General features: G+C 41.4%; 1 protein-coding gene across 1 annotated transcript in view; it reads left to right on the top strand.

Annotated features, from left to right (window-relative positions):
- The window catches only part of syngap1b (synaptic Ras GTPase activating protein 1b), a gene marked incomplete at its 3' end in the record, with an annotated part of 206,033 nt that overhangs the window by 181,527 nt on the left and 9,793 nt on the right, over positions 1-14,713 (top strand). Inside the window, exons 19-20 of the mRNA XM_083635164.1 lie at positions 3,803-3,875; positions 10,797-10,858. Coding sequence (XP_083491290.1) covers positions 3,803-3,875; positions 10,797-10,858 — 135 coding nt within the window. The remainder of the gene's footprint in view (positions 1-3,802; positions 3,876-10,796; positions 10,859-14,713) is intronic.

The raw sequence follows: 14,713 nt of genomic DNA, 5'->3' as shown, positions 1-14,713 counted from the left end.
GTCCAATCATAATGCGCATAATAAGCAATGTAAAGAGATACAGAGAGTGGGGATGCCCAGAAATGTGACCACATATTCACATCTTTATGACCGGATCTCCAAAATCTTGCTGACATGACAGTCATAGCCTTATGGTTTTTGATCTTAAATTGACTTTTATGTTAAACACAATCACAATGAACTATGTCGATACCAATGGGAACTCAGGCACTAGAAAATGGGTTTAAGTCATATGTGGTCTTGAATTCATGGCTTCTACCGTAGGCTTGAAAAACATCAATTAATTGGTGTCGAACGAGAATGCTTTCACAATAATTCATATATATATACATTTTAATGATGCAATCACAGTTTATTTATAATGATGCAATCACAGTTTATTTACAGAACTTTCAGTGTGGAGTGTCAAGTTCTGATCATCTTTGTTTCAGAAAAGCCTTAATGTTCTCTTGGTAAATTTTACTTTAAGCTCAGAACAAACCCAATAGCTGTCTTTAGGCTAGACAAGACACTGTTTCTGTTCTTAACAATCTAATTTAAACCAAAGCCGAATGTCGATTTTTAGGTTATGCTAGAGTAAATCACTGAAACACTGAATCCACTTTACCTGGAGCACTTGCATCATGCATATTATAATTTTTTTTTCTTTGGGATAATAATCCCATTAGTTAGCTACAGCTTGTCCTATTTTCTTTGTCAAAGTATTTTGATGCATTTATGTAATAATTAATATTAATACAAATTTGAATAGCCCCTAATTATATTGGTTCCTGGAGAGCTGTAGTGAGTTTGCAGCAGTATTTTTGATGGGAAATCAACGGTCTTAATTGTACCTGTCATACCATAGTAATCAAATATTTTTTATCTGTTATCCATATAGCATATTGAAGTCAGTGATGTAAGAGCCATAACAATAATAATATATACTGAAAATATTATATATGAATATATTCTATTGTATCAATGAAATTATAAAAGTGAACTATTTTAAACTTGCAATAGCTAACTTTTTAGTAAGAGGTGTGCAATAATAGAATTAGATTATATGCATTTACAATATGTCTACATGTACTATTTGTGCAAATGCACATCCAAGAACCAGAGAAGGTACATTGTATACATTGTGAACATAAAGAAACAGTAACTTCCTGCCTATACAATCTTTTACCAGGTGCCGTCAATAGAACCATTCCAACAGACAGAATTATAAAATTATATATATATATATATATATATATATATATATATATATATGTGTGTGTGTATATATGTATATGTATACATATATATACATGACCTTGAATACTGTTAAGTGCGAAATACCATAAAGACAACAGTATGTTCTGCAAAGTAATGGTATGACACTATGACATGTTCTGCAAAGTGTATTCCTAAGTTCTCTACTTTTTTGACATATATGTATGGTGTTTGTGAATTTATCTGCATTTACAAATGAAAGACTGCGATGGATAATGACACTATTTATTAAAGCGATAAGATTTCTATATCTGTATGGTTTTGCTGTATGCTTAATATGAGTTTTGATCTGCATTTCGTCATTGGTGGTGTCCAGTGACATGGTGATCAGAATAGTTGTTTAAGAAAGATAGACAGTACTGTAACGTCATTACAACGTATGCAGTTACGGTATGATTTAAATATGATTAAAAGGCCAACAACATACATTTGTTTTCTTCCAGAAATATAGCTTATATTCTGGTGTCAGTATGTCCGCCTCTTTTTGTAGCAAGCATAATTGATAGGCTGTATAGATTGTACTACATCAAAAACTATGTTCTGCAAATTAATTCATAGTGGTTTATGAGTTTTGGCTTGATGTAAGTGTGAGCAATATTGGTCTGACTGATATGGCTAGTAGCAACAGCCAAGGGTTTAAATTCTCTATTATACTGTACAGACCTGCGTCAAATGGTAGTTGCAAATAATTCTCAGTTTGTTTTAACCCGCATCGAGGACCAGATGGGTGGGGTCTTCCCATCACAAGTCGGATGTTGACAGGTAAGTTATCGATCACAGAGACATATGTTAAATTGACTTTAAAATACTCTCCATGGATTGTCGAAATCTTCTGGCATTCTTTGTGTTGTCCTGTGTGACTTGCGGCACAGAAGTTGGCAAAAACCACAGAAAGTATTTGCAACTGCTGTTTGATTGGGGTCTGTCATTACATTCAGTTGACTTGATATTCTATTTGACACCTCTTGTCTCTTGCTTTTTTCCACTGTAGCAAAGTATTGACATCATGACCTCATGTTGGTAGATACCCACAGTGTTTTGACTGCATGTACGACTTGACCTCACAAGCACACTAAAGTACTTGAAGCATAACTGGATATAAAAGGTGTTTTGTTTGTTTGTTGTTGTAACATGTCACCCACATGAATCATTGTCTGCCTTTTGAAATCATGTCAAAATCTTAATGCTGTACACCCGTGTGTTATATTCCATTGCTTACGATTGATTCTTTCTTTTTCCTATCATTCTTTTGTAACTCAACACTGTACATTATTTATGGAATAAAACATCCAAACACTTATGTTTGAAACTTCACCTGTGGATTTCTGTTCTTTATTCATGTCAAACATGAGCTTCCGTGTGTTCTGAATAAAGAAATATAAATGTGCTCGAAACAGCCTTCATTGACACCATATGACAAAGATCCCCATTCGTTTCATTGGTGGTATACAATTTTCTCTACAGCAAAAAGTATTCATACTGCTTTGATAAATGGTGGCAAAAAATGTATAAATAAATGTTCCTGTCAGCTGTTCTACACAGCAGCGACAATCTCTCTGGCCCTGTTGCCCCTGGGACACATTGACGCACATTTTTTGTTAAGTCACTCCTCTACGCTCTTTTATAAATGGACAATATTGCAGCAAACTCCTCTCAACAGATGACACATTGCAAGGATGTTTATTCAGCTTGTCAGCAACTATCTAGTTTTTGTTTGATGTAAATTGCAAATGAGTGAAATAAGATGTCAATGAAATGGGGTATCATGTGAATAAGAAGTCTTTTTCATGGACAATAACTTCTGCCAGGCATTAATCATTGCCAGGGAAATATTCACAGCACAGCTAGTTTGCTCTCTAGCCACAGACAAACTTGTATGAGAAGTATCCTTGAATGACCCCTAATCGTATGATAATGAAGTATTAAATGTGGAGTAAATGCCTGGCACGTGGATAATGGTGAGAGGTGGGGAACCAGCACTGACTAAAAGCACATGAAAAGCACAGCACTAAAATGGCTCATATCTGCAGGCAGACCTTTTGAAATTATTATTCCAAGGATTTTCCCTCAATGCCGCGGCCAACAGTCCATGTTGCGTCAGTTGAGCTATTCCCTGGGGATGATCGGGATCCATTCACTCCACATGACTTGGCATAATTGTCACAGTTGGCCAGGATTGCATTTTGAAAACACCTTGAACTGGACATGAATGCCATCATGAATCCCAAGGGATAAGAAGAAAATAGGCGCCGCCTGTGAACAATGGGCACTCTTGATGGTGGCTTGTGTTACTGCTGCTGAACAATTGCATGGGCTTGAAAGATTAAGCTGCCCAGCAGGAATGCAGATGTCAGATACATGAAAGAGGTAACTCGTCTTCTGTTGGAATCTATGTTGCCATGAAGTTAGAGCTGCACCTGCAATTGCAGGTTTTGCAGTTGCAGCTGTTTAACTTCTGTACGTTTTGTCAGTTTGAATTCACACTGATCTCTCTCTCTTTCTGTCACACCCCCCCCCCCCCTCTCTCTCTCTCTCTCCCCCCAAGACTCATGGCTGTGGAGGATGAGATAAGGGGAGGAGCCATCATTGAGCCAAAAACCAGGATGTTCGCTGATCAGGTCTGTGGGGCTTCTTCTCCTCTCGTCGAGTCTGTGCGGTGGCCCGTGCTATCTTCTCTTCCCCCTCTATCTCTCTTTTCTCTGCTATGGTTCCTTGGTCTGCTCTGTGTATGTGGTCCCTCTGATTGTCTTGCCCGGTCCCTGTGTTTTGGTTTGACTGCCATCTGTCTGCCAACATGGCGGGTGCCTTGAAGATCAATGAGTGTTCTGTTTCCTCAGGCTGTTGAGATATCTGACTACCTGAGAGCATCTGGGCCTGTGATGATGTTTGACACAATTCTGTCAAGTGTTTGTGCCGAGCATGTCGGGGGGTTAGGGGTCTTAAACCTGTTTCACGCAGATTTACATTCAAGGTTACTGAACAGCTGACTGAGCCCCAAATCATATGCAGTGTGGGTGGTGCTGTCTGTGTCTTCACGAGATTCCTTCACTGCTTTCCGTTTCATGCTCTCACCCCACCTTCTCTTACCCTGTCAAACTGAACAAGCCCACCTTCAAGCAATGGAGTGAGTTTGTGTGTGTGTGCGTGCGTGCGTGCGTGCGTGTGTGTGTGTGTGTGTGTGTGTGTGTGTGTGTGTGTGTGTGTGTGTGTGTGTGTGCGAGCGTGCGTGCGCGCGCGTGCGTGTGTGTGTGTGTGTGGGGCGGGGGGGGGGGGGGGGGTTGTCTACATAGTGTATGCCTTGTGTCTGGGGAGAGATGTTAAGAAAGCGGTCATGAGAGTGAAGTGTACTGTAGCCTCCATGTCTGCAGTACAACAGTGGTTCTCAAAGTGGACCCCCAGGGGTCCTGGAGGGAGTTGCAGGGGATCCCTAGCAAAAAGGGGGGTAATTTATTTTCACTATAATCCCATCCATAAGTAACACAATGACAGAATGTATGACTATTGACATGGGTTTCATACACTTTCTGTAATAAAACATCTAAATGCAAAAATCGTATCAGATGGGGGGACAAAATCTTCTAAAATGGGGGTCTGTGGTCTAATGCATGTCAGTTTAGGGGTCCTTGACGTGAAAAAGTTTGAGAACCACTGTCTCAAAGCAGCTTCTAATTTGATTCTGATCATGCATTCATGGCCACTTGAGCATTTTTTCAGATCAATTCCTCACTAAAAGATTTAAATCACATCCCACACACTCTCAATTGCTTCATCCAAATCAGAAATCCTGTTTTGTTTTGTTTTTGTTTTTTCTCTCTCCATGTGATACTGTAGTTATTTTAGTGTGATAGTTATGAGAACTAAGAATCAAACTATTTGCTACTCTGACAAATGCTACACAAACATCAGAAAGGTTGAGGCACTGCTAATATTACATGGACGATTATGTGGTTACACTATGGCCAAACCATGCATTGATCATCATCGCCTGATCCAAAGGCATTCTGAATATTGAATGAAAAACACAGGAGTTATCCCTTAATCATGCCATATGCCATATGTAGGGTTTTCTTCTGAATATATCGCCGTGAATTCATTTGACACATTCCAATGCTAATGAAAAAACCCTGTTTATTTCAAACAGCAGCCCCAATGATGTGTCCATACTTTCCTTTGCTCTTATTTGTGAATGATCTTGATTCACTCCATGCAAAATCAAAGAAAAGCCTCATGGTAGACCGTTGCGTTACTTTCCTAACTGTTGAGAGCCGGCGGTTTTCCAGGATTACCATTCTCTTTTAGAGCTCTTATGACATAATCCCTCCACTTCTCAAAGGTTCATTTTGACCTTTAGGAAACACATGACTGTATCTCCATGCTGATGGGTTTATAGCCCAGAACGCAAGAATGGATGCAAGTCCATTCGTCCATTCTTCACTTTACTTCATTTCAGTGCTGAATTCATGTTACACCTGTATCCCTGGAAACAACAAGCTGCTGAGTTATCACATACTTTTTGTGCAATAACGCGTTGTCTTCTTGTCTTCTTCCTCATCCAAGTAGAGAAATTCATGATTTTCAACATGTGAAGACTGATTAGACCTGCACTACTAGACTAGACATGTACACTGTCTGGTAGCACACCTATAATTAGGCTTAACCTATGTCCTCAAAATCTCACTCAGTAATCGCCAACAAGTGTATAACAGTACACTCTTTATACTTCCTCTATGAATGAGGTAACAGAATCATTTGGAAAGGAAGAAGTCTTTGTGCACATGAAAAAGAAAAGTTGCAGCTTCAGAGCCTAAAAATTGACATTTTAACAAGTTTCTGGAGTTTGTGTAGAGAAGCTAAAAAGAGCATAAAATTATTATAATGGCATTATCAAGTTGACCTTTTTCAGAGGCAGGGAAAAGCATGTCCTCTTCTACTCCAACAGATTAAACCATAAACTAAATCATAACAACCACAGGAAGAAGGCTTTGTGAAATTATATGCTTATATGCTATTTTAATTATAGAGAGAGCTGCAGCCCAGCTATGCTGGCCGCAGATAAAAAGTGCTACACAACACAACCAAAGACGAAGGCTCAGGGCGGGCAAAGTGATCTAGGCTATGTCAAAGATGATGTCTCTTGTGCGATTGTGATGTCATCAGTGAGTGATGTCATCAGTGATGTCATTCGAGCAAATGTACAAGATACAAGAGCACTGAAATGGAGAATGTAGGTAAACAGTGAATGGATAAATCCAGGAGGCGGTAATGCAACATAAAGGATGCCAACTGCTATAAAACACCACAGAAGAAGAAGTTTAATGTCACTCGATGTACAAGACACGTGTGAAATTCTTGAGCTGTGTTGTGTTCCGTTACATAACGTTACCGTCATCATCATCATCATAATCAACATCTATGTCATCATCAGTCATACTTGTTATGTGTCTTATTGGTACATCTGCATCAGAACATCCTCATCAATATTACAAATCTGTCATCGTACATAATATTGCTGTTGCCCATATATAGTATATTGCATATTGACCAGGGGTTTGAGTTATTACTGGGTGCGATTTATTTATTATTTAGGAATCTGGTGGCCTGGGGGATGAAACTGTTCCTCAGCCTGCTTGTCTGAGTTTTTGGGGTTCTGTATCTCCTCCCTGATGGTACTGTAGCAAGGAGAACAGGTTGTTGAGTGGGTGGGTGAGTCTTTGATTATTCTCCGGGCCCTCTTGAGGCAGCGTTGGGTGTATAGGTCCTGCAGTTCCGGCAGCTCGCAGCCTGTTATGTGCTGGGCCGCGCACCTCACTCTCCTCAGTGCTTTGAGGTCCATCACGGTGAAGCTCCCGTACCAGGAGGTGAAGCAGCTGGTCAACAGGCTTTCAATGGTGCCTCTGTAGAAAAGTCTTTGAGTATCTTGGGTCTCAGGCCGAACGTCTTTAGTCGCCTGAGACCGTGCAGGCATTGTTGGGCCTTTTTGGCAACGGAGGTGGTGTGGCTGGTCCAAGTTAGGTCCTGGTGGATGTTGACACCTTGGTACTTGAAGCTGTCCACTCTACCTCTGTGCCGTAGATGGTGACCGGGCGGTGGGTCCCCCTCCCCCATGTGATGTCATCAGTGAGTGATGTTATCAGTGATAGCGCTGTCGTCTCACAGCAAGAAGGTCCTGGGTTCGATTCCCGCCTGGGAAGCTGTGGGCGCTGAGGGGGTGTCTCCCTTCCCATGTCCTCAGTGCCTATGGACCAGGTGGGGTCAAAAAGGGCCTTTCTGTGTGGAGTTTGCATGTTCTCACCATGCTCCCCTGGGGTTTCATCCAGATAGGAACCCCCCACTAAAAACATGCAAAAATCATAATAAACATAGCCGCAAGCGGCAATACCAAGGGTTCACGCCTATTGCCCCCTAAGGGTCTTGAATGTCTGTCATATCTGTCATTGGGCCACATTTCAGTGATTGGCTCAGTGGTATGAATGGTTAGAAAAACAGGAAATGAGGTGTTGGTTATATTGCCAAACTTTGGTAGATTGGTATAATCTTTTGTTTCTGAGTAGTGGGTGGGTTTCCTAGCCTATGTGCAAAATTTGGTTACTGTGGGCCTTAGGGTTACTGAGATATACACGGTTTTATGGAAGGAAAAGAAGAATAAAGAATAAGAAAGAAACAAAGAAACAAACAAAAAAACAACCTTCATAATGCCTTCCATTTGAGATGCAGCATATACTGCTCCTGGACCACGGCGCAAACCCGGCCCTGGTGACCTGGGAGCAGGCACAGCTGGAGGTGGTGAGGGCAGATCCCGAGACACTCGTGTCTTTCTGGAGGCCAAGAGATGTCCTCGTAGTCTAGCCCACGTGTATCGGATCCGGATATGCCAATCGTTGGGCACACATCATCTGAACCAAGTCGACTGATGAAGGACTTTGTGTTCCACCAAAACTGACTTGTCTTGGACTGTCCATAGTATTTATTTTAATCTCTTCGATTTAGTTCTTCACTTCATGATATGAGTGATATGAGTGTGATATGAGTGAGTAATGTCATCAGTGATGATGCCTTCAGTGAGTGATGTCATCAGTGATGTGTTTTTTTTGGTCATCAGTGATGATGTCATCAGTGATGATCTGATCAATGATGTCACTCGAGCAATTGTGATGTCATCAGGTCATCAGGTGGTCGATCTCCTGTCTACCCTCTACACAGACTCGTCACCATTTCAATCATGAGAGACTAATTATTTAGTGAGCACTTATTTATTTACATGAGAGCAATGATTTAATAATCAGTGAGCGATGTCATCAATTATGATGTCATCAATGTTGTCACTCGAACAATGATTGTTGACAGTCATGTAAATAGTGACATCATCAATGTCGTTATAAATCAGTGATGAGGTCACAATCACTGATGATGTGACATCATACCCACTTGTGATGTCATAGACATTTTGACATTAGGGAGAGGGAGAGGCATGATGCCATTGATACCTACCTGAGGTAGGCTACCTCATGCCAATGATACAAAATACCCTGCATTTCCAGAGCAACACAGGAGCGCAATGCAATATAGTCCCCATAATAGTAACATAATGCATAATAATAACAGTTGCACACAAACAACAGTTTTATTCCAGTAAAAATGTCCATGCACACATTACATGAATTTTGAGAATTCAGAATTGCAGTTAACACACTTTAGCAACTGGTCATGTAATAATTTGTCAAAATGTAACAAAAATGACCATCTAAATGTTTTGAAAATGTGATGTGTAATAATAAATTAATGTTTATGTTTATGTTTATGTTTATGTTTATGTTTATGTTTATGTTTATTTGCACATTAAAGGAAAACAGAAACAAAATAAAAAATGTTTACAACATTGGAGAAAAAAACATGTGCAGGTGAGATAGAAACCCACTACGGGTTTATATAAAGATCTCACCTCAAGAGAAAAACATAATAATACAAGTTACTCAATTAACATTGAACAAACATTACAATGCAATGATAACTCAGATTAGTGAAAGAAATAAAAAAAATAAAAAAAATAGGAATAAAAAGAGAAATAAAAATGAGAATGAGGTTTAGACCTCTCTCAGAAATGCCATAGCTCACTCAGTGCCAAATGTACCAGACATTAGAAAACCTTTTAGTTTCTTTTTGTACACAGACAGGGATAGAGAAACAGTCAATAAATGTAAGTTTGAATTCCATATTTTGGCTCCATGATGTTTTAACGAAAATTGACCTCTGGATGTACGATACAATGGTATATTAAGGTTATTGCTTTGTCTAGTAGGATAAGAATGAATTTGTGAATTACAGATGAAAAATGATTTACAATTTTCTGGTAAGTCAGTACTCATGTACTTCAATTTGAAAATGAAAATGCAGGTTTGAAAAATGTTGATATCAAAAATTGACATCACACCACATTTAACCACCACCACCACATGTAACAAATTACATCACATTATTACATTAACAATTTATTTTAATAGGGTTGTGATGAAATATTAACATTGTTGTTACATTATTCAGTCCATGTTATTACATTAGGACTTCAAAATATATTACATTAATTTTGTTGAGCTTTTGTAGTTATATGACAAATTATTACATCCGTCAGTTTTTACATTATCAGTTGTAATAACTGATACACTTCTCATCAGTTTTTTTTTGTATCTATCAGTGTGGCACTTTGGAAGGGGGGGAAATGTTCCCTGAGCTCCTAGTGGCATCATTTATAGGCATCAAATCAAATTTGATGCATCTAACTTTTTGAGTTTTGCCTCGCTCCCATGTGTGTGTGTGTGTGTGTGTGTGTGTGTGTGTGTGTGTGTGTGTGTGTGTGTGTGTGTGTGTGTGTGTGTGTGTGTGTGTGTGTGTGTGTGTGTGTGTGTGTGTGCGTACGTACGTATGTACGCACGCGCGTGTGTACGTACCTATCCTCTGGTCTTTTCTATTTATCCGTTTGGATATTGTGTACATAGAAATATGATTCTGGGTTTGGGATTTTTGCTCTGTATATTGAACTTACAGCTGCCTGCATGTTTGATAATAAGCATGTCCTTTACACTGTCTTCTCACCTTTCTGAAGCAGGAAATTAGCAAGATGCAGACGTCATTTGGAGTGCACGATATATAATGCCTTTTCTTTCTTGCCGTCAGCATGAATGCTGTTAGTGGTACATGTACGCCGCATGGCAGGCTGCTCTAATGCTTCCAGGCTGCTGGGTTTCTGATGATGTTGTGTGTGTCGTGTGTGGTTGCCATCATGTATGTTTATGTATGTATATGTATACATATGTACATGCGTGTGTTAAAAAAGCATTTTTTATGTGTGTGTCTTTGTTTTCAGCTCACTCTGTTGTGAACTGTGTATTGTTTGTGTGGCTGTTGACTCCTTGACCCTCCTCCCAATGCACACGAGCCTTCCCTCTCTTGCTGTTGTTGTCTTCTTCCTCCCGCCTCCTCCTCTTCCTCTCCTCCTCTTCCTCGCCTTTCCTCCTGTGTTGATGAGATACGGTGATTTCTCTTAGGGGAGACGTCAGTCCATCCTAGTGCAGCCCCGTCTCGCGCCTGCCCCGCCCCGAATAACCAGGTAACAAACCAACCGGCAAACTCTCCCTCTCCATCCATACATAACCTGCTGCCTCTCTCCACTTCACACTTACTGTTCTCTTTGTGCGTCCCTGTCCATATGCAGCACTGTGTGAACTGAACTCACTCCAAACCAACACACACTGACAGGCCCAACTTACTCCTCACTTCTCTTTAGAGGCCTGTCATAGAAGTTATCCATTCTTTGAGACACATACTGTATACAGGCATTCGGGGGCGGTGCAGTGTCTGCCAGGCTCTTGGAGGTGCATTTTCCCCCATTGAGAAAGCAAGACGGACTCTGAAATATCGCGCTTTTTCTGTTCTAGCACAAAGCGACAGTATGGTGGAGTGGTGTAGTGCAGGGGGCCTGTAACAACCACATCTTGTGAAAAATTAGACAGGACCTCCAAATATTCAACGTTTTTTTTTAGTTCCCGAGCCATGAGAAGGAACCGTTACTTGCACCCTCAAACAGAGCATGACATCGCTGTCGGCAAAAGAATGGTTCTGTGGTTCTGAGGGGCGCGCGCCTCCATCTAGGAAGAGTGACAACAGATCTCACTTACATTGCTAAGATGTGAAAGCTAATAGGTTGTTCCATTGCAAGATCAGCAGGCAGCAGCAGAGCTGGCTTTTGGACTGAAGGAGACTACAGTAATGACGGCAGTAAAGCGTCCCGCCTGCAAAGTGCCTACCGCCTCTACCAAAATGACCTGTGTTCGTCCCGGTCATGGTGTGTCTCCGTCATTGTTCAGTGCTGTATCATTGTTGCGAGCAGGCGTCAAGTCAAGTCAAGTTTATTTGTATAGTCCTAATTCACAAGGATGTCTCAGAGGGCTTCACAGAGAATATGTCTAGCTAAATCTAGCAGACACAACAATAACAATTACAGTAATAATAATAACATGATTGAACAATCGTATGATAGAGAGAGACAGAGAGAAGGGGAGAAAGAGGGAAGGAATGTGGGGGAGGAGAGAGGTAGGAAGAGAACAGGAAAAGGGGGAAGAGGAGAGAGAGCAGAACAGATAGGATATACTGGGGCTGGGCGATACGGTCATGAATAGTCACAAGGGACAGAAAAATCTAGTAATCAAGTTATGCATTATATTACCAGGCGAAATGAGCCAGAAACAAATTGACATTTAACGTCCAGCCCTAGGGCATACAGCAGCTACTCAATCCGCCTGGCCATCCTGCTGCAGCGGCCGGAGGTAGCAGTGGCACACTGGAACTGGCAGCAGAGCCGCCAGTTCCAGCTCAGAAAACTAACTAGCACACAAGGAATCTAGCTAATCTACAGCCTAGTCTGCCCTGTCCTACTCTACTCTAATCTTAGCCTGAACACTATAACAATCAAGAGGTCCAGCTCAGAGGTATCCAAAGTGGGTCTCCCCAGGGGGGCTCCAACAGTTTGAGGGCAGGACAAAGAGAGAAAAAAACGCGCTTCAGCTGACAACGCCAGACCGGTGCTTCTCAGACCGAAGACTGACGTTTCGACACACACAGGTGTCTTCCTCAGAGTCAAACAGGGTGTAGTGCAAATGACTGGTTTAAGTACTCCCACCACAGAATAAAGCAAGTCTCTCATTGGTGGGGCATGGTTATTACATCATCAACACAGCCAATGAAAGGTTACCACATAGCCTAGTCCAAGAGGAGAGGAGTGCAAAACATGATTAAAAAACAATACATATAGAGAAATAACACAGCAATAGGGAGAACACAGAACCATCACAGGAAACAGGATAGCCTGTTATCTTCATTAAGTCCAAAGGGCTCAACAGTGTTCAGGGTGTGGATCCAAAATGCTTCTCTACGGAGGAGTTGATTAACTTTTTTCTATGCCCCAGAATTTAAGGGAAGCCACGGATCCATGGTTGGCCAGGTCATAGTGACGTGCCATTGCATAGTCGGAGTTCTTGGTCCGAATGGCCGTCTTGTGTTCGGCTGTTCTAGCCTTGAGGGCGCGCTTGGTTTGTCCCACATACACCAAATCGCACAGACATTTGAGCATATATATAACATGGGTGCTGCTACAGTTGATAAAATAGTTTATTTTAAACTTTAAAGGCAGCACTTGCACTAGTGTCCAGGTGTAATGTTGAGTTTTACACTCCCGCCCGGCAGCAGCTAAACGTATCCCCACCTCACGGGAGCATATTGTAATGATTTATACAGAAATGTAACTGTTTAAAAGTGATAAAATTGTCTGGGTAGACATGACCTCCCTGATCTCTAAGTTAAAACAGCCCCGAAATATGGTGGGGCTGCAATTCTCGGCGGGGATGCGGAAACGTTCACGGCACGCAGGCGCAAATTAGAGCCGTGCCAAATCATCTGCGCCCCCAAAATGCCACCACAAACGGGATTTGGGCAGTCTTAAGTACCAGAATTATTCACAGGTGTGACCAGGCAATGCTGGGCATTACCTCAATAAAGCCAATCGGATTCCCGTCTCGCTGTTTGCGCGAGGCATGCAATATGCTGTCATTCTCTCCATGCGTAATAGAGTGGACTCGAGAGTTTAAGTTACGAGAGTTTAAACGAGAGTTTACTCACTCGTGCCGAGGACAGAGAGAGATGGAGAGAGCTTGTTGACAGATCGTCTGTGGTGCCAACGACCCTCCGGGTTATGGGATAGGTGAAGGTGAATAGCCTATGTCCATTATCCAACAAGTTTTCTCAATTAATTTCCCTCTTTGCAATATGATAAAAGTTTCTCAGTGAGTTATAGTTGATTGCCTCACTGAATTATCTGCTAATACCCAATTTTAGCAGCAGAATTTGATGTCCTGGCGCGGCAAGGCTGTGCGTAATGACATATCCGAAAGGAATTTTACTCTGCACTGCGCTGCGCTGCACGGAGATTATGGTGGGGTATTTAGCACGTAAGAGGTGCTTTTAAAAGCTCTTAGCGCAAAGTAATTGCGTGCTGCTGATGATAGGATAATGCCATCTATCCCCACATTTTTGAGCTGGAAAGCCTAGTTTGCCATGTGGCACACCTATGTCCAGTACAGTTGTAACAGGCATGCGCTTGTGCACGCCCCCAATTTGCATTGCGTGCGGCGTTAAATGAGCGCAAACGCTAAATTACTGATTTTGCGAAGATAGGGCCCAAGGTCTCTTCCTCCCTGACAAAATGAAGAAAATAAAAGAAAATTGTATTTATGTGCTATGCTTGACATTATTATGAAATTAGCTCCCTTCTCCTCCAGCACCACACTAAAATGTGACATTTTCTTTGTTTTACCAGGCAGGAAGAGGCAGTAACATTACAATCTTTGGTTTTGTTGTTCCCCTCCCAGCATAGCAACGTGCCTCTTGTTTCCACGGTAATGACTCTTGAAATGTTCTGTGACAGGCCTCTAATGTTGATTTATTTTTAATGAATTAACCAAATGAAATATTTCTTTTGAATGGTGGTGCGTTTTCATTTTGTTGCCCAATGAGCATATTATACACACGCCTCGGCAGAAATATTGAAATTATTTGAAGTAGGCCAGTACTATAATATAGCTTAGATATTTCTAATGTCTTAAAGTATCGAACATGGGGCCCTATCTTACGTCTGGTGCAAGGGCAAGCGTTGTCATTGCTAGTTATAGCACTCAACATCTATTTCAATCATGATCGTAGGAAGGATTAATAAACTTTATTGAACAAATAAACGGTTTAAGTGTGGCTTATGCTATGACTCCATGATATGATGACGCTCCGCTTGATATGAGAGAGGGCCATATGGGATAGATAATCCCCCCCATAGGGATTTCTACAGGAGCCATGACGTTGGTGGTGATCAGGGGGGGGGGGGGCGAGACAACTGCTCCCGTGATGATGAACAGCAGCT

The sequence above is a fragment of the Poromitra crassiceps genome (genome assembly GCF_964638095.1).
Source record: "Poromitra crassiceps genome assembly, chromosome: 1".
NCBI classification, from domain to species: domain Eukaryota; kingdom Metazoa; phylum Chordata; class Actinopteri; order Beryciformes; family Melamphaidae; genus Poromitra; species Poromitra crassiceps.
Note: the sequence above shows the minus strand (reverse complement) of the source record. Positions and strands in the feature narration are given on the sequence as shown.